The 25,191-nt window shown below is 34.7% G+C and overlaps 1 protein-coding gene across 1 annotated transcript; it reads right to left on the bottom strand.

Moving 5' to 3' along the window:
* Positions 1-14,106: 14,106 nt before the first annotated feature.
* LOC117322419 lies at positions 14,107-18,554 on the bottom strand. Its single transcript, XM_033877324.1, has 4 exons — positions 17,681-18,554; positions 15,089-15,196; positions 14,673-14,909; positions 14,107-14,297 (listed from the first exon to the last, which is right to left on the bottom strand). Coding segments are annotated over exons 1-4 (360 nt in total). The 5' UTR covers positions 17,695-18,554; the 3' UTR covers positions 14,107-14,296.
* Between the last annotated feature and the right edge of the window lie 6,637 nt (positions 18,555-25,191).

Genomic DNA, 25,191 nt, shown 5'->3' with positions numbered 1-25,191 from the left:
TCTATATTTTGTTCACTTAAAGACATATCAGAAACAAAACTGGACACACATACTATTTCGACTTATACAATACAAATTTTATGAATGTTCAAAACACACTAGGCAACTACAAGTGGTATGAAATCAATTCCACCATCCTTACACTTAGTGTATATAATATGTTACTGTTGGAGCACTGTGATCAGTGTTCAATGCAATAGTGTAAAAAGGTATTGCTATGTTTACAGCAAAACTCTTATTTTAACCACGAGTTCCAAATCAAAGAACGCATGTAAAAATTGCAATCGCCACCTTTACAGATCTTTCTCAGTTTGTGATAAACCACAATGACATACGTTACAATGGCAGTATAACTTTTAAAAAAGTACTGTTACCAGTTTGTCTACAGTATCGCAACACTGACAACACTCTAATTCGTAAGGGTCAACAAGCTCTTTGTATGTGTATATTGATGCAGACGGCTGTTAGATCGCGATCGACGGTGACAATGTCTATCAAAAACTACAAGTGATACAATCATCTCATGAATGGCTTGGATACATCATATATTATTGATGACAATTGAAAAGCAACAAACCTGTCCTTATGAGTTGACAGGTCACGTCAAGATTTCCTCTCATCAAGATAAGCATGTTAATGAATCGTTATATATATCCATTCACGAATGCCCCTTCGTTCGATGTGCATTTGGTTTGTGGATGACGTCAAGTGTAAACCTCGAGGTGTCTCGAGAAGAGTAATACGAAGGGCCTCAAAAATAGCCAGCCAATGACATTTGCTCATGAATATTAACCGTGCCACCATCGGTCGGATTTTTTCCAAATCATGGAAATGACGTAGGATTTTAGATAAAACGGGAGGTGTTTTCGACTTCAGTATCCATTCTACAAATATGTAGGATGTCATTGAAAGGAAAATTATCGCTCTTTTTAACGATCATAAGCATATTTTTCTACACTCGACAGAAATATGCTTTTTTTCATCGAGTGGGGTTGAATTTTTGTCACAGACTTCTTACCACATTTTCTATATAATGAACACCGGGGGTCTCGTTTTTACCGAATTTTGATTTCGCCCCCAAATAGTCTGCAAATATGTTATATATACTAGGGAAGGTCCGAATACATGTAGACTGTGCCAACCTCATGTCCCTGTGCTCTTCATAAGTTCTACCTCAAAATGATAAATGTCTAATTATTATTTATTCTATGATACCTAGAAAGGTAAAAATTTCAAGAAACATAAATCAGGCCTGATCACAAAAACACTTACATTTTCCTATTGAAAACACAGACACTTTATGCAGTATGAATAGTGATACGGGTTAGAATATACAGTATTGACGAAAAGTTGACTTCAATATCACAAATCATGACAATGGATCGATTGCATTTCCTCAGTGAGTATGTAGCGACTGTAGCCAACAAATAAAACTAAAGCTGTTAGCTTTTTTACCAAGGCAAATCGATTGAAACTTGCCAGGGTAAGCTTACTGTCATTTTCAAGCACACATTTCAAAATAGGAGGATCATATTTGTTATCAGACAATGAGTTGTCGTCAGCATAATTGTATAATACAGTTTTGACCAAGTTTGGTTTTTTGTTTACGGTTGCTAAGATAGCTTTCAAGAAGGTCATATGCCCCTCTGATAAATCATATGCTTTCAGTTTTACTATCAAAATGTCATGAGGAAGGCAATCGAAACTTTAGATAACGCCATTAGGAAGACACTTACACATTTACTGTTATCTAGGTATTCCCCAGTCTTCAAAAAGACATAGTATGTTGGCCCTGACTCACCACAAGGGGCTGATGGGCGGAGCTAAAAAGGGTCAAATTGACTGAAATTTCAAAAATCTTCTCAAGACCCAAATAAGGTAGAATCAAATACTCTTTATAGATGGAAGTGTCTTAAGGTGCTTTACTAAAATTATGAATTTCATGACCCTTGGGTCACACATTTGCCCCTGGGGAGGGGGTAAATTTTGCTATAGTTTGTAATGGGAAATCACATTTTTGACTAAGATTTGTTTTATTTCTAATTGAATTTATTCTAATTTTGTCAACATTATCAGCTTGGGATGGCAGTTTGATGGTATACACATGTTGGCCCTGACTGACCCCCAGGGGGTGATGGACAGGGCTAAAAAGAGTCAAATTGACTGAAATTTCAAAAATCTTCATCTCAAGACCAAAATAAGGTAGAAGGGTCTTATGGTGCTTTACTAAATTTTTGAATTTCATGACCCAGGGGTCACAAGTTTGCCCCAGGGGAGGGGGCAAATTTTATTAAAGTTTATACAGGGAAATCACATTTTTGTAACTTTGTTAACATTATCAGCATTGGATGCCAGCTAAATGGTATACACATGTTGGCCCTGACTGACCCCTAGGGGCTGATGGGCGGTGCCAAAAAGGGTCAATTAAATTAACTGAAATATTTCAAATCTCAGGTGACCGTTGAGGCCCATGGGCCTCTTGTTTTTTGGTGTCATTGTTATCATACCTTGATACAGAATAGGCCTTACGTGCAGTGTACTGTGCATGGATGACAGTGACACCCAGTCATGTAGTGATGCGGAGAGTGTGACCTTGGGCGTCTGGAAGTCGAAACTCATTTATTATCTGTCCCATAAAGTAAGTGGCACAAAGAACAGGTCTTTAGTCGAAACAGAAGCATTTGTGATATATTAAGCTCTACAGAGATTAGACCACGACCTTTACATATTTACTATCAAAACCGATCACAAACCTCTGAAATACATTAAGAAATCTCACATGCAATACATTTTGAAATACCCCATGCAAAAAAAGAAGTGCAACTGTGGGCGCTAAACAATATGGGCTGTAACTGTGAATCAGTGTGTATAGAGGGACCAGGAAATACATTAGCAGTCTTGTCCCGGCACGGAACATTTGGACTGAGTTTGGTAACCTTGGAAACTGTATTATCAGATAATTGTTGAATTCTGGTAATACTGTTATAGCGGCAATGCACTGTACAGGTTTGGGAGTAAAACATTGAAAACTTCCAAGTCGCGGTAAACATGTTATACACCTGAACTGTTAAAGGTGGATTTCCATGGAGCTGTGTTTAAGAATACAGTTTATAAACAATAATCAGGGGATTGTAAGTTCTGTAACGTGACAACCACGGAACTGTGTTAATAAATTTAATATATTGTTTCGAGCTTCGTTGTCCCGTTTTTGGTGCTCAACTTTATTGTGTCGGTTGCACACTCGAGGTAGGGGGGCCCCTAATGCACAAAGAGGGACGCACTCTCACACTACCTTTGTGACAGCTAGACTTCTTTGCAAGGAGTTAGGTGCCCGATATTCACTCATCAATGAACTGCATATATCTCTATTCCCATATAGGTAAATATGCAACATAGTTTAAGCATTCTATAAAATCTCACAATATTTTCTAATTCGTGTCACAACATTTCCATGAAAACGATTAAACGGACCGCAGTTTTCTGATATATCTTCTCATTGTTGTCGTTTCTAACATGATATGTTCTTAACACTGTACAATATTTAATTTGCTTTATTTTAAAGAAACATTCAATCCCGCTCTACGAATGCAGAGTCGCTCAGCTACGAGAAATATGGACGAGGTACTAAGGAACAATCTATTGTTATGGGATTACCACATACAATGTTGGAACAGAAACAGTTCATTTCACCCTCCAGTACAGAACAGATAGACAGTTATCTTCAGATGAATGTAACAAACGCCAGCCGTTTTCTGTCACCACAACTGACAAAGGTAACAATTTTACCACACAAGGTTCCTCTTCGAGTCGGGGATAGTTTGAGGGTAAATATTCGCCTGTTCTAAACTGACGGTGAACCTGTGAATACCGGCGGTGACTACCTCAGGATATGGTTAAGGGAGCCCGGCCTAAAGGCAAATGTTAATGGCTACGTCACAGATCACGGGAATGGGACGTATACTGGAGTAGTACTGTTACCATGGAAAGGTCATCCAGAGGTCGTAGTGACGATAGCTAACTCACGGCATCATATATCCCTTATCATGAGTTACTTAGAAGAACACGGTACGTTACATACAATGGCTTCAAAGTTCATAGACTCTACTGGTAAACATGTGGAAGAATCGGTATGCTCTCCCAAACCGGATGTAGTTCTGGAAGGATGTGGTTTCGCAGATAGATGTAACTCTACCCAATACAATTCTGGTTTACCATGGTTTTGCTGTAAACCAAAATCTGAATTTTTAACATGTGATGACATGACACAGGAAAGTCGTTACAATACTACCCTCAGTAAATTTGCTGTGTATGTGTCTAGGTAAGTACCGAATATTTTCAGTATACTTCACATCCAGCAGAATGTTTCATTGTATTGACACGACTTCGAATTACTTATTTCTGAGATATTATGTAATTTAAGGAATATCTATATCTCTTTGATTAGTTAAGTTTGGATAAGATAAAGTACCGTATAACACTTGCTATGACGTATATGAATCATCACGGTAGTATTATTACCATGGAAAGGTCATCCAGAGGTCATAGTGACGATAGCTACATGTAACTCACGGCTTCATATTGCACTTACAATGAAGTATGTAAAACATAACGGCTTGTTGCATATGATGGACCGTGGTGGCCAAGTGGTTAAGGTGAACCGAAACTTTATCACTAGTCCTCAATCTCTGGGTTGCGAGTTCGAAATCCACGTGGGGCAATTGCCTGGTATTGACCGTAGGCCTATGGTTTTTCTCCGGGTACTCCGGCTTCCCTCCACATTCATAACCTGGCTGTTAATAGGACATTAAACAAACTAAACCAAACCAAACTGCAAATGATGGCCTCACAATTTATAGACTCTAGTTTTGATCATACAGAGGAAACGTGCCGCAAGCGATGATATATCAAAACTGTGAAATCTGAGAAAACGATTATGATAAATTATCTCATAAGAAGGATTTCAAGGTAATATTGATGCAGAATTATGTGGGGTTTTTACTCAAACGTGCATATCAAATAAATGTTATGATGCCATTTTGTCATTACCAATTATCACAAAACTTTTATATGTGAACTCCTATCAATGTTGTTGTCATTTTCAGAGAAAAAAAACCACATAAGAATATCGACATTCCAAATACAGGTAGCAGAAGGTAAGAAAAGTTGTATATAAATAATTCGATATTTCACATCATAAACATATATATATATATTTATATAAAAATGTTTCTCAAAGAAGCTTGTGGTTTCGTTTCCAATATCTCGGTTCTCACTTTAACAACATCATTTTTTTTGAATTCGAAATATATTTACAATCTTGGTACCGTTGATAAAGTAGAATGCTCTTACATGATGTAACCTTGTCTTTCTACAAATCTATCTTGTTTCGGGGCAGCAAAGCTAAGAATAGGTAAGATGTTAGTAGCTATTTCCGGGGCAAGGTATTAACAAATCCGTGCAACGCTAATATAAACAACACGCGATATTGGTTTTTGGATCAACGCTGATTCAATATATTCTGTTTTAAATGTGTATTTTTCTGCATCTTTTCCATGCAATACATTTACAATCACAAGACATTCTACGTATACAGTCCTACACACATCACTTAGAACAGACAGACACATCACTCTCACACATAAACACCCGCACACACACCCATCATCATGTGTATTCTTATAGAACAAGTGTTGCTAGCAATGTCAAAATGGAAGGTAAATCCGATTTGACGATAGTTTTGTAAATAGGTTTCAAATTATTAAAGATGCTTCACCTCCGACAGAGTGTAATATATTGTTATTATTTTAACAATAAATGTCATTTAGTCCGTATGCCTATTTAAGACCTACATTTAAAATAAATAATTTTATAACGTCAAATATTGTCGCAATGAAGCCAAGAAGTTACGAACTTTATAATCATATATAACATTATAATCTACTTTGCATACACTTGACCTTGATCGCAGTGCATTCTGGGAGGGATTTACATACAGAAGAAAACAAATATGATGAACTTTTTTTTTAGATTCCGCTGGGGTATCTATATATTGCCTGTTGCCTACCATAACTACACATTTTAAATGCCGAGGTTTTAATGCAAACAGAAAATAAAAGTTACATAAACATTTCAATATTATCCGTTGCGAAAATATCACGATACTCTGCATGCATGTTGTCGCCCACCAACCGAAACGCTTTCTTAGCTTATGAAACTTTCCAAGGGTGTGATTTTTATTGCTGAAGAAAAATACGAGTTAATTCGTGTTGTTAATTGATCAAAAATACCATCTGTCGGAGGTGTAGCACCTTTAATATAAATATTTGGGTTTAAAGGTCATTTTAATTGTGACATATCTGAGTGCTGTATTGTTCTTGTAAGATTATTATACATATCACAGCATATCTTCTTATGCTTTAATAAAATGTTGATTGTTTGGTATGAACAGTCTATTTATTGTATAGTTTTAATTTGTTACGATATTATTTAGTCTTAATGCTATTTTTATTGATTCACATATCAATAAAATGATTGTTGTCCTTAAATTAAATTTCAAAGTATTTTAGAATTCAAAAAATTAATAAAATTGTTATCGGCATCTAGGAAATCTTATATTTTACATCTTTTTTTAAATTTACCATTCATGTCTTCATATAATGTTTGTCTGAAATACATTTTCCAAAAATTATTAGTGTTGTAGTATGATTTTTGTTCCCATATTTTAAAGTTTTGATATGTTAAAGTGTTGGTTTTTCAAAGATGTTAATGCATTATTTGTGATGTAGTAAGTCTTTGGATTCAGGTAGAATATCATTTATAAAATTATTGTGTTGAATTATTTTAGCCCCACATCTTCATCATCTTATTTGATGTATAACATTTTATCTTGTCTGTTTTTTCACATTTCAAAGCCTTCTATATCCGGATTAGGGATAGAAATAAATAAGTGATACTTTTGTATTATAGTTTATTTCAGTACAACAATTCTTCTTATGGGTGTAAGTGTTCTCTTTGAGCACTAAGTAATATTTTGTTTATCGATTTAGTGGCTTTTTAATAATTTAAATTCATCATTTCATCAAAATTTACCGAAAAGTAATTCCCAAAAGAGTAAATTTTGTCTTTCTTCATTTCAATTACCATCTATTATGATAAACATCAGCACTAAATCCATACCGATCTATATTAAATTTGTTTTTTATACTGTTTTTCTTGAAACCTGATTTTCGCCTCCATAATTATCTTTCATATCTAAGGCTTCAATCAGTTATACCTGCGATCCATCTAACATGGAGTGAATTGTTATCTGCAGATTGAGAGAGATTGTGATCCTTTTCCCCGATAACTATAGCATGAATATTGTTTTAAACAATGATAGCTAATATTTCTGCAACTAAGAGGAACAAATATGGTGAAATGGGATCCTCTTGACGACAGCCTCGACCAATGGAAAAATAATTTGATAATGAACAATGTTGGTTTATGGCAGAGTATGTGTATTTGTTCAATGTTTTTATCCATTGTTTACCAAACTTTCGAAAAAAATAAGATTTTTTCCTTTTTCAAGAAAAACTCCAGGAAAATGAATCAAAAGTGTTTTGGAAATCTATCATTATAAGTAGCCCTCGTATATTGTTGACTTCATTAAATTGTAGGTTACTATATTCTAAAAATCTAGTGTTTTTGGCAATATATCATCTTTTTATAGATCCTGTCTGTGTTTTTGAAATAATTGTGTCTAAGACCTGTTTTTATCTATAAACGATACATGATGATGCTAATTCATAAGTTACATTGAATAAGGTTATTGGTCTCGAGTTTTGGAGAAAGTGTCAGAGTTTATCACCATTAGGAATACAGGTTAGAATACCCTGTCTCTGTTTGACAATTGACCGTTTTCATATCCGTAATTTAAAACTCAACTATATCATTTTATATGTCAGATAGGGTTGATAATTTATTTTTGTTTTTGTTTTAAAGACGCAAACAACTTTACGATCATGTCTTCACCGCAACATCCATGTCGAGAGTGTGCACCGGAAGTCACGTGGAATTATATTACCCCAGTAGGATATTACTATAAGAACGTTTGGGTAAACCGATTGTGTAAATTTGAAACTAGTCACGTGACCTGTTTAAGAAACAAGAGATTTGTGCTGTTAGGGGATTCCAACAGTCGAAGTATATATTCTGAGTTGTGTTCTATGTCTAAATCCACAACACTTACGGCGCATTATACAAAGGAAAAGCCTTGGCATAAACTGTTAATGGCACGGAACACGGAATTAAATATAGACCTAATATGGGCTCCTCATAACCCGCCATTTTATGTAGGTCCGCACCAGCCTCTGGAAACAATGCGATCAGTTGGAAACTGGTTGGACAGGACACCTCATGATAAACCTCTAGTAGTCATCATACATCTGTATTATCATCTCACGAGGACGACATTGTCTGTGTTTCGCGCCATGGTCAAGGACGCGCGTGCTGGTGTTGATCGTCTGCTCGCACGAGCTCCAGACTCCAAAATGTTTATACAGGGTCCCAATTCAATAACATATAAAGATGTTTTGGAACCGATTGACTACCTACGGCAGCGTCATGAAGAAATCTGGTTTCGGGAATTCATGGGAAGTCATGATAAAGTCTTCTACATTCCTAATTGGGATCGTAAGGCAGGCAATGAAAATGTAAACACACGTCCGTCTCCGAAATCAGTGACAGACATTACAGACGAAATTTTATCTTATCTTTGTCGGCAGATGTCTTGATGTAGTCCTCAATGTTACGTTATCGTGCGGAGTCTTAGTTTTTAATCCAGTAGCATTTGATGAATGATTTTTATGTTTTAAGTTGTTGTTCGGAAACATTTGTTTCTATCCAGAAAATTAAGTTTTTCAGTGATATCGCCTTCCCATTGGAGTAAATAATTATAATGACATAAACTAATAGTTAATGTGTTTGAGATGAATCGATTTATTATGTTGATATCGCACGTCTTTTCTGCCGCTGGTTAAAGCGACTTTAACTTATACTCCATACACCTTAAGGTTTTACGGTGATTTCTTCTGATAAATAGTGACATGGGTTAAACACGAACCTATACCGTACAAAATGCTCTTTAAATATGTTTTTTGTTGGTGTTAGAGCTCTTGAGGTTTGTTAACAATAATACTCGGAGAAAGCCGAATTAAGTAAGTTGCCTGGGAGCGAGTGACGAGTCCGACTGAGAAGAATCCGGGCTGATACGAAGCTGGGTGAGCCTTGGCTTTTAAAGGGAAAAGTTTGCTTCGTAGAAGATAACACCGAGTGTAAATCACAGACATATTGACACCACAGGGTTTGCTCAACTTCCTGGTAGATAAACATGTATATAATACATTAAAAAGTTAAGTCGATTTTCTGCAGGTAATCAATTCAGAACTCTTCAAGATTTGATATTTCGCAAGTTAATATTAATCTTTTCTTTAATTAGAAAAGTATACTTCTATAGTGAATTGTGTATATGATTTAAATCCTGTATGGATAAGTGCAAGGTAGAGGCTTAAACTTCAAGGTTGTCGATATAATTTCTGATTTAATGTAAAGAAAATATATTCTTTTAATGCACATTCACAAAGTCTCGCCGTGAGGATTTTTCATGTCAGGATATTCATTAAAATTTATTTGAAATATAAATGAAGGAAAGTTGCCTATATTGTCAAAGAGAAACAATCTCAATGTAATTAGTGATAGTAGGGATGAAATATATATATATATTGTCTCTAACCCTACATTAGTAAAATCCTGTTATATACATCTGTATATTTGTAGCTGATCATGACATCACCAAAGTACAAACCAACGAACTCCAACCAAGAAAGGTTACATTTACTTCATCGCAAACTGCTACCAATAACAACACCAAGTTCAGCAGCTGGTGACGACCTTACACATACCCAAACAAAACAATGGATAAAACATACCTCATAAAGAGACACGACCAAGAAACTAAATCCTTTGGATCAAACGTAATCACCAGAAAATGCTAAAAATAAAACAAAGGATGTATGGATAAGTACAGGGTATACAAGTATATGACGTGGGTCACTTTCTCCCAGAGACGACTCAATGAGAACGTACAGTTCTGAATATTTGTTCCCAATTACATCTGTAATGTAGGATACATACATGTCATATGCGCTTACCATATCTTGGAATAGCTTAGTTGATAGTGTACTGTTAAATGTTATGTAAATGTATCGCTCACTCAATATGTTACCATATCAAATCACTTACCAGGGCCGCCAGGTAAGGGGAACGGACACGTTCTTCCTGGTGTAGGGCTGTAGCGAGAATGGGGTATGAATGGGCGTGGTATCTATGATACAATATACACCTGTGTGTTACACCTGGCCTAATACCCCTTCCCCCTCGAACACACACACACTTTATGAAAAGACTCCCGACAATTCCCAAATAAGATAACATTTTCTCTGAAACAGATATTGCTCAACTATTGAGACACCACAGGTCTAGATCCAATAGTATGAGAGATATGGTCAAAACTATAAACTTTACAGATGGCGACGAAGACTAATATAATCTAACATGAGTCTGTTCCGTGGACAGGGATTTCTCACATACTTCTCGGGTTATCCGGCGGTTGCTAGGGAAAAGGGGGGGGGGGGGGGGTGGGGTGGGGTGGGGTGGGGTGGGGGGGGGTTAAGACAGCCGGCACGCGCTCACAATAACGTAACGTCATCATTTTACGTTGAGTAACAAAGTCGTAAATGATGACGTCATAAATGTTGACACATATTCCAAGGAGCATTGAAGATGGCGCGATGAAAAACTTACATACGTTTGGTTGGAAGTATGTGAGGAAAATAATCAATCATGGGTCTGTTCCGCGAACAAGGATATATCAACCCTCGTGTAAGAGTTTGGCTGGCCAGCACTCGGCAAGCCTCGTGCTGACTGGCCAAACTCTTACACTCGGGTTGAGATATCCCTGTCCACGGAACAGACCCATGATAGTTTCTATTAATCTCAACCCGAGTGTAAGAGTTTGGCCAGTCAGCACGTCAAAATTAATAACGTCATCATTTAAGACATGTTTACACAACGTAAAATGATGACGTTACGTTATTGTGAGCAGCGTCACAAAGCGCGTGCCAGCTGTCTTTGATTTGGTCTTTGACGAACTAGGATTGTTTGAAATTACTTACCTGTCGTATGTAGTTGTCTATGAATCTCAGTGTTAAATTAATTTTCACCTTTTTTTCTTTCTTTCATGACATGGCAAATTTGTATCTGGTAAAACATGATACATATCTTACATCACACAGTATCAAATTGGTATGTAATCCAATGGTAAAAATGTGTAACATCTTCTTGTTAAGTTATACTTACCTTGTTACTCGTTTTGTTTTAGTGATTTGTAACTTTCAACCATCTACAAACATTTGCATAAGATGTCGATGTTTTATTGAAAATTCTAAATTATAGCATAATACCTTTTTTACGTCCCTTGTACTTCAATTTGATAACTAGCTGAGGTATTAGATAGTAACGAAATATATGTTAATATTTTGATGGTATCGACTTTTTGCGCACAGGGGCCTGGTTGTTGGTGAGAGGTCTGTACGCTTTTGAACCTGTCCTAGTGTCTGTATAGCATTTGGTGGCATGTATTGTTCTCGGTTGAAATTTGAAAATATACTTAGTATATATAGAGGTTACACAACGAGTGGTTGTTGGATATGGAATTTATTTCACACGAGTAAGTTATTTTTTAAAAGTTACAAAAGACACGAGCTTTAGCGAGTGTTTTTTGCAACTTTTAAAAAATAACTTACGAGTGTGAAATAAATTCCATATCCAACAATTTCGAGTCGTGTGACCTGTTTCTACCACAATAATATCGGCTTGAATCAAAGGGAAACGTGGCCAAGTATAATTTCGCGTATGCAAATAAAGTGTAAGTGTACCGGTGACGTCCGGGACCCGGTGATGTGACGTCATTAGATTATTGATGACGTCAATAACAATTGTAGCTTGGGTCAAAGTTCACCGTGTTAGCCAATCAAAATGCGTACAGAGTTTATACCACGTGTGGTATAAACAGATTGTTAATCAACAGCTGAATGATTAACTGATGGTCTGAGAGTTGAATAACACAGGGTATTGTGGTAGAAAAGAGGTTTATATTCTGTCAGGTTTCGTTTTCCTATGTGTCTCGGGGAGATGTACGAGTTGGGACGGTTCTGGACAGTACAGTAGCTATAGGCTGTGGTCCCTGTGCCTATATTTGTACTATATACCTGTAGCCCGACCCGAGTAACATGGGCCATGTGCACTTTATCGTTCGTTTTTGCATAGCATGTAAATCGTACGATGGCCGATGTGAGTCATGTACTTACAACAACAACAATGATAATGGTGTACGTGCAAACTTGACAAAGTGTCAAAGTGACATGTCGGCACACACGTCCATGTAGTATATAGTTGTACATTTGAAATTTGACAAAGTAACATGTCAAATTGACACATTTTTCAAGGTCTCAGTACCCAACAAGAACTCCGTCAGATTTATTTAGGTACAGTTATACTTGATAACCCATGGACCTTTTTGTACTAGACTAATTCAACAGTCTCAATTACCGACACTCGTTTTCCGTAATCATACCTGTGCGGGCCGAGTTCATTTTTGATAACGACAAAGATTTATGCCTCGCATGGGGTATGTGTTTGCTGTAGACAGCCAGATTCCTATTACTTTCACAAAGGTCCGGAGCAGAATAGGTCCTGGTCTAAGATGTAAGTATTTTGGAATTAGCTTTGTCCAAAAATACTTGTCATACTTGTAAATGCAATTTTTGGGATAATGAAGGACGGGCCAACATTACAATTTAGTTCATGGTATGTTATACAGAAAGATGTTGATTCAATTAATTTATTGACGACCTGTAGAAAATAAATCAATTGAATAAATATCTTTCATAATAGAATGGAGATATATTTTCGCTGTTAGGGAGATTTTTTAAATTGTCTAAATTCATTTTACATATGAGATAGTTTGAACCAAACTGATTTATCTCAAATTGTGGAATAACTTTCCATAGTGCTTTATCTTCGGTTTCCAGTTTTTTAAGCCAATTAATTCTCACTGTGTCAATATGTGATCTTATGTCTATGGAGTTCAGACCACCTTCTATGTATGGTTTAATCATTGTGTTTCTTTTCACTTTCTCTGTCTTTCCTTCCCAAATGTAATTATATATTATCTTTTCAACTTGTTTCATCGTGTTTTGGTCTATATGCAGCAAAGATATTAAAAATGTTAGTTGAGGTAAGAGTAAGGATTTAACTATTTGTACCCTTCCGATCATGGTTAGCTTTCTCCTTTTCCAGTTATTTATAATTTTTTTCATTTTTTCTATTTTCTCATTCCAATTCATTTCTAACATTTTTTTGTGATTAAGGCAGAAGTGTACTCCTAGTGCTTTAATGATTTCATCTGTCCATGTGATGTCTTCAAATTCATCTTCAATCTTTGTTTGATTTCCTAGTCTTAAACCTTTAGTTTTTCTCTGTTTAAAATTAATCCTGAGAGTGAATCAAATGTTTCTATTATGTTTAAGGCTTTTTTAATATCTTGTTTTGATTTTAGAAATAATGTAGTATCATCGGCTAGCTGCGATATCTTGAATAGACGTTGTTGATTGTTCTTTATGGATAAGCCTAATATATTTTGATCACTCCTAGTTCTTGTAGCCATGATTTCTGCCACTATAACGAACAGTAATGCTGATGCTGGACATCCTTGTCGGATACCTCTAGATATTTTGACTGGTTTGGATATCCAACCATTATTACTGATTACATAGTTTATGTTATTATACAGTATTTTAATCCAGTTTATAAAGTGTTGGTTAAAGCCAAGTTTGGGGAGTGTTTGGTAAAGAAATTCTAATTCAACTGTGTCAAACGCTTTCGCGAAGTCTAAAATAATATTGCTGCATTTATTTTATGCTTTTCTGTGTAGTTGAGTATATCCTTGATTTGTCTAATGTTATAACCTATATATCTTCCTTTAAGGGTAATGAATACTGCAGAAACTGGTTGAGTTTTTAAAAACTGTATTATATAATATCAGTGTAAAAGTACAGAATGTGATATATGAAAATGTTCGTCTAATTATTATCTTTCTATTGGTGTATATGGCATAACTGTCAGTACTAATGCAATAAAGAAATACCTGCCATAAACTGTTTTCTGTAAAAGTTTCTAATTTTCTTCAAAATAACTGAATTCTGCAAAGAAAGGGGAAAAAAACATTTTTGATGTATTAAAGCAGTTAGTGGGAGCAATAGAAAATAGTTTGTTATTATAAATCTTACAAAATAAGAAGCTTTTATTTCAAGTCACACCATAAACAGAAGCCATTTGTAATTGTTTAAAGGGAGGCAACTCTTATTGGAACTACTTTCAAAGGAATGTATGGTGGCACATAGGTGCAATCTTGTTTAATATATACATATAGGAATATTTTAGAAAATACTTTCATAGTAACTATCATACTGATATTTCAAATCAACAAATTGTATGTTTGAATGAAAATGAAGTACTTCAACTACTTGTCAATGACCACAACAAAAAGTTATATGCATTTACACAAGGATACTTACCACATGAGGTCTATAAATTTAACAGATGCTGACTGAAAATCTGTATGCAGATGATCTATGCTGTATAGCTCTTCATCTCCATCATACATCACTTCGTAAACAGCATCAGGGCTACCATCCTTCCCAGATTCCACACCCATCACAGTCCCATCATACCATTTACGGTGTCCCTCATCTTCTACCCATTCATGGGATATTCGTCTCCCGACAAATTTGGTTCGGTGCAGTCTTTGAGATCTGTAACAATAAGAAATACTGTACAACTGCGAGAAAATTGTTCCATAAAATAATTAACAACAATGGAAAGTAAGTAAAGCATTCATAATTACTGACGATGTATTTTTCTGTTAATAATGTCATATATATATAGGATATTCAATAAGTGTTAGTGCAATATTGGTTTATAATTTATATACCTTGAAGTTGTAGGAATATTCGTTTTATCACCGTTGCCATAAGATGATGGATTCTGACTTGCTTTCACTTTCTGTCCTTCAGTCTTTTTTGTTCTTTGTGTGACTGTCCTTGTAGTTTGTGAAGTACAAGAAAATTAAAAAATTATGAAAAGTAAGCAAAGCATTTATAATTACTGATGATGTATTTTAATGTTAATAATGTCGTATATATAGGATATTACTAAGTTTTAGTGTAATATCGGGTTTTATTACATAGTTGAATTACATTAATCTATATTTGATGTAATGTCATAATTTCAACAATCTTGTCAACAGTTCAATATAACTTGTTATATTGAACGCTTAGAAAAGTTATATTGCACAGTGACGTCCTACAACTCATGCGCAATCCCGTCATAACACTTTAGTCATGACGTTGATGTTTACGATATTTTATTCGACGGGAGTCTATCTTTTTTGTTTCGACCATATAAAAGCTACATACAGCAAGAATATGCATAAGCAAGTACACCTCGTAAAAGTTTTATGGTTTCTTCCCTATCAAAAGTTGTTTAAAATCTGATGTTTAAAAAATCTCAACAAGAACTGATATTATATTGAATACATTAAGCTCTATGTAATAAAACAAATATCTTATGGCTTAGTGTGCTCTGGTCCAAGATATTTCCCCTCGGTGGGTGTAATAAACAATAAGGCCTTGTGCAATATAACACTTGTTGATTACAACCACCTTGGGTTCAATATTCTGGACAAGAGCATGTTAAGCCATAAGATATTTGTATAATATACAATGGAGTTAGGTATACTCTTAAAAAAAAAATACACTACCTTTAGCGAGTGTTATTCTAACACAACTTGCAATTCTCATTCTTGCTGTCTTCGATAGCTTTCCTTTACCTTTGTAGTACTGATTATCAGCAACCAGTTTTTCAAGATTTGTTCGCAAGCATTTGCAAACATGGTTCGCGCATTCTATCTTCGCAACATGGTGTCCCCACACTGGCACTTTCTCCTGGATTTTAGCGTAAACAGATGAATCACCATCAGCTATGAGTCTCGTATACCTTACTCCATGGACCTTTTCTGCTTTTAAAAAACCATCAACAATTATGTCAGCCTCCATTGCCTGTGAACTCTCTTTCCAATTACAAAAACATCTATGAGGAGGTGGATGTGTATGGGTGGTGTCTGCTCTATTACAGAGGTAACAATGTTTATTCCTGACTCCAATATGGAGCAACTTTCCCGTCTCTGCGCCAATGATAACTGCAACCCCACCCAGGGCATTGTAACTATGTTTGTGGGAGCGCTTGCTCCAGCCTCCATCAGCAACCACTGATATGCAAGGTATTCCATCGTCATAATTTCCCTTCTCAATGGCAATGCGTCTTTCTTCTGCACCCGCCTCAAGCATTTCCTTTTGCAGAATTTCACCCCATAAATCTCCTATCTCCTGTTCGATAGTAGTGAATGTGCTCTGTGACATTCCTGGTGCATTTACTGTTCCCAAGAACTCATTTAATTGAGAAAGACCACCTCCCGTCACCATCGTTCCCCATACTGCACGGACATTAATATCATAATGTTTACTACTAGTATTCATGGTATTATTAGACAATGGTAACTGTGCACTTGATTGAAATTTAAATGTCTGTTTGCATCCTTGGCACTCTGTGAGGATAATACTTGCCAACCCATTGCTTCTAATTTCACGTATCAGTTTCAAAGGAGGTACATTTGGACATACTTTATTCAAAACACGAAGACCATTACAATGCATCGAGTGCAAGGTAGTTGTTGCCAGAAAATCTTGAAACTGGTTCAGACTGACCAATCTGTACCCATCATATTCAGTTGAACTGACCCGTTTGATTCTGTATTTGAACCCACCATCCTCTGAATCCACCAGTACCTTGTGTATGCTATACAAGTCTTGGAAATCATGATTGAAATATGTTTTTTTCACCGCATTGTTCTTTGTTTTAGCCCTGATGTTGTAATGCTTTAGTAATCTGTCTCTGAATATTGTCAATTTGTTTTTGTATCTATATGTTTGGCCCTTATATACTGGTCTTCTGTCACAGTTAGCTTTTACTGTATAGTATTTTGTTCTTTTCCATTTTCTTTGAATGGAATATTTTCCTGTTGCTTTACCAAATGGCGTTTTGTTGTGTTTTTTGGATTTGTTTGCCATTCCTTTTCTTATAAAAGTGTATCATACCATCCCACAAACATACAAAACCTGTAGTCTTCACATGTACACCAAACATTACACGAACTTCATCAGTGTTGATATTACACGTGTCACTTATGGCACTCCGTACATTCTTCGTTTGGTTTGTATTAATTGATAAAAAACATACTAGCAACTCATGACTATTCTATAGCAATTATATATTATATAAATGTTGAATTTGTATTTATATTATTTTTGGAAGCAATATTGCACACTATAAACATATCTGAATATGCGGTACTGTCAAGTAACACCCGCATGTCACAATGTCAAAACCTTACCTGTATTCCTTCATATAACATTAAAAACAAACGATCGGATGTTTGCAGTAATGGATAAGGTTACATTTTACTTACCTATATATATTCATAAATACTGCATCGTTGATTAATATCGTGGTTTTGTAAGAAACCTCATGTTTACTCGTCGTGTTGATGTATCAATAGCCGAAGCACAACCGGACACACAATTCCGGAAGTAGTTCCGCTATAAGAAAATTTATGAAATTGAATTGTTATTTATATCTAAATCACACTGACATTTCACCACATATAAACATTTCAATGGTTTGGAATATGATGAATCAAAATCATATAACAAATAAGTACAACAACACTTTAATCCACATTTCTACTAAAATACAACTATATATTATTGCGCGACAAGATGCCGCACAGGAAGTGGAACAACGTAATTACGGCTTTTCAAGAACAGGCCACAAAAGTGATCGAATAGATGCAATCCAACAATGTGACCCACGAATAACAAGTTTAAGGTTTAAATTTCATGTTCAATGCATAATTAAGATGGTATGGCCTGTGATCGGCCTCGATTAGTACTGTAAATTGAGGGTACAAATTTGGAAATACCGACTACAACACGACTCAAATCTTTGACACACAAAAAAGTTTGTGCTGTGTTGTGGATACTGGCCAATTTTTTTTATATAAACGGGCTGGCACGAACTTCATTATAGATATGACTTTATTATTCAAAAAAGATGCTTTATTTATTTACCATATTTTGAGAGCCTTAAAACTTTTCCAGAAATGCATATTTTTTTGAGTTTTTACCCTCAAAATGTCACATAACCTAAACATTTTGGGAATCATTCTTGTATTATAAGGTGTTAATATATGGGATTTCAGTTTTCATCATGGATTTTTTTAAAACATTATTTATTTCCTTATAGTTTTAGCAAGGCATTTTGGCAGAATTTGCTATGTGCATTACCCTTAATGAAGCCATTTTGATCTGAATTTATTATTTTTGGGAGAGTTGTCTTTAATCGCTGAGCTAAGCATCTTGCTAGAATTTTATAATCTATGTTTAGGAGCGCGATAGGTCGCCAGTTTTTTAAGTTTAGTGGATCGCCTTTTTTGTATAGTAGTGATAACACGCCTTGTCTTTGTGAAGCTGTAAGTTCCTTTTTCTGGTAGCTTTCGTTAAAACTTTTTAATAGCATGTTTTCTATGTACGGCCAGAATTCTTTGTAGAATTCGACAGTTAGACCATCAATACCCGGTGACTTATTTAACTTCATATGACTGATTGCTTCTTTAATTTCTTTATTAGTGATTAGTCCATCACATGATTGGCTTTCTTTTTCGTCTAATTCTTTTTCGATTTTTGTTTGTTGAATATAGGAAGATATTTGTTGTGGGTCAGCTTTGTTTGTTGTATATAACTTTTTGTAGTATTCTCGTATTCTATTGAGTGTATCATCCTGTTTACTTAGCATGAGTCCTTCTTCATTGTTAATTTTTGTAATTGATTTTTTAATTTGTCTATTTTTTTCTAGAGAGAGGAAATATTTGGTATTCTTTTCTCCTTTTTCTAACCAATTGGCTCTTGATCTGACTTGCGCGCCGTATGCTTGTTTACTGTATATATTTTCTAATTCAGCCTCCATTTCATTTATTTCATCATTTTTTTCATTGCCTGATTGTTCATATAGATTTTTAAGTGAATGCTCAATTTCTTGTATTGCACTTTTTGTTTCTTTGGCTTTTCTTTTACTGAAAGCTATTGATTCTTCTTTAATTTCTATTTTACACATTTCCCATGCTGTGTTAGCCTCTATGATTTTATTTTCTACTTTTTCATCGTACATTTTTATGACTTTTCTTATTAAATTTTTGTGTTCTTCACAGTTCAGGAGAATTTTGTTGAATTTCCAGTAACCTGCCTGGTCCTCTGTCTGGATTAGAGTTATCTAGGATTAGCGATACAGCTAGGTGATCAGTAGATTTGATCATGGCAGGACGAATATCTGCTTTTATTAGTTTTGTAGTTATCTTCCTTGATACTAAAAAGTAATCAATTCTACTAGCTTCCTTTTTAGAGTGTTTTCTTCTCCATGTATATTGTTCTTTTTTAGGGTTTTTTATTCTCCATATATCTATTAGTTTTAATTCCTTTTTAAGTATTGTAAGACTATGTACACACTTTTCTAAAAAAAAATTACTGATTTTCTATCAATGTTTTCTTGAATGTCATTCCAGTCACCTCCCATTATAATGGCACCTTGATGGAATCTATCTATTTCATTTCTTATTTTCTTGTAAAAAGTATTTCTTTGATATTTGTCGTTTGGTGCATAAACATTGATAATGGTAAATATGTTTTCATGTATTTTAAGGTTGATCATTATACATCGCCCGTTTTCATCAGACCATGTATTAAGAATCTCATGATTTAATTTTTTTTTTATTAAGATTGAAACGCCTCTGATTTGGCTCGTGCTATAGTTATGAACCAAGTCTCCCTGCCATTCTGTGTTAATATATTTGATGATTTGTTTTGTAAAATGTGTTTCTTGTATGCAAATTATACTAGCTTTTTGTTCTTTTACCCATTGATAAAATCTGTTCCTTTTTTGTTTTTCCCTTAGACCCTGTGTGTTTAGGGTTATGCAGTGTATTGTGTTCGTCATGTTGCAGATTATTTTATTTGTTTTGTTGTTTTTGTACTAAATATTGTGCAAGTATATAAAGTCATATCCAATTTCATATAAATATGATATTTAAAAAAATATTATATAAATGTTAAATAGCCTTTCTCTATAGATTTGTTGTTTCTTTAATGATAAGCCATTACTTATTAAGCTTCTAGAAGATGTCATGTAAAGACATGTAATATTTTCACTCACACATCTACATATATGTATAGATTAAATATACATGTTATAATGATGTACAAATATTTTGTATGGTTTGTTTTGAGTTACTAATAAGCATATGTTCATTGAACCATATCTGTACATACAAAGATTGACTATGCAGATTTCATAGATATATATACCAATACCATCCATGATTTCTTTGTAACTTGGATTTAAATGATTACTTTGAAATGTTAACAGTAACAATTTCAATAGATAATATATGTGCATATATAAAATTATCATATAAATGTTAAATAGCCTTTCTCTATAGATTTGATTTACATTATCAAACATTTGGCGTATTAATAGGCATACACTTCTTGGACTATTAATATCCAAAGCCAGGCTGATTTTACTTTGGCTTAAAAATAAGTATATATTCATTATATTGTACATTAATATTGTATTGTTGGGTATATTTTCTTAATAGTAAACACATAGTCATGATATTTGAGTGTATATATTGGATGTATACATTCATAACATACATGTTATTCTTTGTAGATTAATCAATAAATATATCTCACTTACGTTTCAGTCTTTGTTTCATTTTTGCCATTATTCTGTGATGTGTGTAGATATGAGGAACACGAGGACACTAGATCCAGGATAGTCATTATTTTCCTCCGATCTACACATGCGCGTAATTTCATAAAGTCACTCGTGTATCTTGTCATCTTTCGATTTTTTTCTTTGCTTTTCCTCCCGCTTCTAACTCTTCCGTCGGAGTTGGAGGTGTACGTATATCCGGACTTACATTTTTTGATTTGCGGGATGGAGTTCCACTTTCCTTTCTGCCTTGTGTCAGGAATTTGTCGATGGTATTTCTCGCGTTTTTTTTTTGTCACTGTTTGAGATATTTTGGGTACGTTTTTTCTTCTTTTTCTTTTTGTCTGTTTCTACCTCGTTATATTCTGTCTGTGTCTCTTTGAGCTGATCCTTTCCATCCAACAGATGTGTCTGTGACTGGCTGCCGGTTGGTTTCTCGGTGTCTTCGTCTTCTGATGCAGATTCATCTAAACTTGACGAGTCATTTTCATTTTCGGATGATCCCTCCTCGTTAAGTGTTGATGAGCCTTCACCCCACCCTTGTTTGCACTCAGACATTATATGTCCATACATGTTACAATGTCTGCATTTGACTTCATTGGGACAGTTTTTTGCTACATGTCCATGTTCCAAGCATTTGCTGCATTTACCAGTGAAATTTGGTTGACCTGGTATACTTAATATATTACATTATGCCCTTTGCATGTTTCTCCCCGGGTATGTTTCGTGTGTTATGGTGCGTACGTTATAGTTATACATAATATTTTGACATTGATCTAATCGAACTATAGTATGACCTTTGCATAAAGATATATTCTGCATTATACTTTTTTTTTTTTACTAATATGGCACCCTACTTTGAAACTCTCGGAAACTTTTCTCTTTTTCTTCTCTCTTCTTTTTTAAATTTTTTTATTCTCTTTTTACTCTCTCTCTCTCTCTCTCTCTCTCTCTCTCTCTCTCTCTCTCTCTCTCTCTCTCTCTCTCTCTCTCTCTCTCTCTTCTTTTTTTTCTTTCTTCTTTTTCCCCCTTTTTGCTTTTTGCTTTTCCTTTTTTCCTCTTTACTCTGTATTTTTTTTCTCTTTTTTCCTTTTTTTCTTTTACTTCCTTTCCTTTTTTCAAATTTGAAGCATTAATCCGTTGCACCCCGATCGACACTTAATAAAGAGTCGGTCAGTCTCTATCAATGTTGTGGAATCTGTTCTACATATCAATGTATATAACTGTTGTTCCATGTGTTACTGATAGTTGTGTTTTTTTGTCATGTTGTTCTCCCAAATGCTCAAAACGTTGGTCAGCACATTTTGTTATACTTAGAAATTTGTCCAATAGCCAAATATTTTCTCAAATGAATTTCTCATTTGACAATGGGTAATGATATCATGAGCTATAGAATGGCGATTGGGAATTTTTACTGTAGGGTCTACGGCAGATGTTTGATTAAATCTATTTTCATTCTTCTGGATATAAATATAAGTTCTTTTTTTAACTTTTCTCCACTCTTTAAGAAAAAAACATACTATGGCTTGCCCTTTCCGTATTTCATTTGTTAAACTGATATTTTCTTAATATTGAATTTACGTTGATAATCTTGCTATTGATACTAACCGACATGGATATAAAATCCAATCCTGGGCCAAATGAATTATCTATTTTCCATTTAAATATTAGAAGTGTTAGAAACAAAATGGAATACATTGAGGATTTAGCTGGGGAATATGATATAATTTGCCTTACGGAAACACACTTAGATGAGCATGTTTTATCAGAAAATCTTCATTTAGAAGGCTATCATAACCCTATTCGTCTAGATCGAAATTTCGCAGGTGGTGGTATTCTGGTTTTTGTAAATGAACAATTAAAATTCAAAAGACTTCCTGAACTTGAATTTCCTGGGGGTGAGGTAGTATGGACTCAGATTGAATCTCAAAAGTCCACTATACTTATATGTACAATTTATAGACCTGAAAATGATGTAAACACTTTATGGCCTAACTTGCATTCTTCAATTGAAAGAGCACTTGAAGTATCACCACTTTTAGTTATTAATGGAGATTTGAATGTTGACATGTTCACTATATCGCCACAACACGTTCTGTCCGATATAATATCGACTTTTGGTCTTATTAATGTCATTGATGAACCTACTAGAATTGGTCATACCAGGTCTAGTCTGCTTGATCCGATCTTTTTGACGGATTCAATCAAATATATTGACTCATCAGCTACTACTATTGAAAGATCGTTTAGTGACCACGATTGTAGTCTAGTATCTATTGAAATTCCTTCTTCAATTGTAACTTCTTATAAACGTAAGGTATGGGTATACAAGCATGCTGATTGTAATAAATTCAGTGATTTAATTTCAAATTTTGAGTGGAAGAATATGATAACGAGGTGCGGGTCAGTTGATATTGCGTGTGAAAACTTTAGCAAAATTTATTTAGATTTTGTTCATACATGTATTCCATTCAAAGAGATTACGATTAGACCTAAAGATAAACCGTGGATGACATCGGAACTAAGGAAAAACATAAGGATTCGTGACAGATTACATAAGAAATCTCGTTCTTCTTCTCTTTAGCATGATATAAACAAAAAGGCTCAGCGAAATAAAGTCAACAATATGAAGAAACATGCTCGTCAAAATCTTTATGAAAATGTTAACGGACTAATTGATCAGTATTCTTCCTCAGATCCTAAAACATATTGGAGATTAATTAAGAAACTCATGAAATCTTCGGGTAACTCCCAATCTATTCCTACTCTTATAGATCCAGCTTTAGGAAATAGAGTTACGAACGACGGTGACAAAGCAAATATTTTATATAAATAGTTTTGCTCTATAACTGATGTTGATGATAGTAATTCAGACATTCCTATTTTAGAACAAAAAACTGATAAAACACTTAGCTCGTTAGGGGTAGACACATCAGAAATTATGGATATATTGAATGTTTTAAAATTAGGCAAAGCCTCTGGTCATGATGGGATAAGCCACCATATGTTGAAACATACTGCACAGTCAGTCGCAAAGCCGCTTGAAATTATTTGTAACTTATCACTTTCCTCTGGTATCTATCCAAATATGTGGAAAATGGCCACCGTTATGCCATTGTTCAAAAAATGTTATAGGCACTCTACGTCTAATTACAGACCAATATCGTTATTATCAACCGTAGGTAAAGTTTTCGAGCGTGTTATTTATAAACATATTCACGATTACTTTATTGAACATTCTCTCTTCTACAAGTACCAATCAGGTTTTATGTCTGGTCACTCCACTGTTCATCAACTAATTGAAATATATCATAATATCTGTTTAGCCCTTGAGGAGTTTGGTTTGGTTTGGTTTATTTTGTTCAACGTCCTATTAACAACTAAGGTCATTTAAGGACGGCCTCCCGTGCGTGCGACATGCATGCGTGTAACACGTCTGCTTAGTATTTTGTGACATATCAAAAGCATTTGATCGTGTATGGCATAAGGGCTTATTAATTAAATTAAATTCCTACGGTATATCTGGTAAATTGTTGACATGGTTAAGTAACTATCTTACAAACAGAAAACAAAGAATATTCATATCCAATTCTTTCTCTGATACTGGTAATATTAAGGCAGGAGTACCTCAGGGCTCTATCCTTGGTCCCCTACTATTCTTGATTTATATAAATGATATTGCTGAAGTTCTGCTTTCTGCTTCACGTCTTTTTGCTGATGATACTTCAATTATGAGTACATCTGCCTCTTGTAATGAAATTGAAATAAGTATTAACCGGGACTTGGAATCATTAAGTTCTTGGGCAAAGAGATGGTTGGTAGATTTTAATCCACGTAAAACAGAAGTAATTTTTATTTCGAACTCTAACAACTTAGAAGAAGTATTGAATTGGAATTTGAAAATGAGTTCTTAAACTTTAGTAATAACCATAGACATTTGGGCGTCACTTTCAATTCGAAAGGAAAATGGAGTGACCACATTGAAAATACGTATACGTCTGTTCTTAAAAAGCTCAAAGCTCTGAGAAAATTAAAATACATGCTTAAACGTGATACATTAATAAGAATATATAAAACATTTATCTTACCGGTTTTGGAATATGCGTGTGAATTATGGGATGGGTGTAATGTGTTAGAATCAAATTTATTAGA

This window comes from Pecten maximus, chromosome 2 (genome assembly GCF_902652985.1).
Source record: "Pecten maximus chromosome 2, xPecMax1.1, whole genome shotgun sequence".
Classification (NCBI taxonomy): Eukaryota; Metazoa; Mollusca; class Bivalvia; order Pectinida; family Pectinidae; genus Pecten; species Pecten maximus.
Note: the sequence above shows the minus strand (reverse complement) of the source record. Positions and strands in the feature narration are given on the sequence as shown.

Coding starts and splice junctions, on each gene's coding strand:
- LOC117322419 (XM_033877324.1), bottom strand. Junction 14,910..15,088: donor AATATTCCTACAACTTCAAG/GTATATAAATTA, acceptor TTATTGTTACAG/ATCTCAAAGACTGCACCGAA.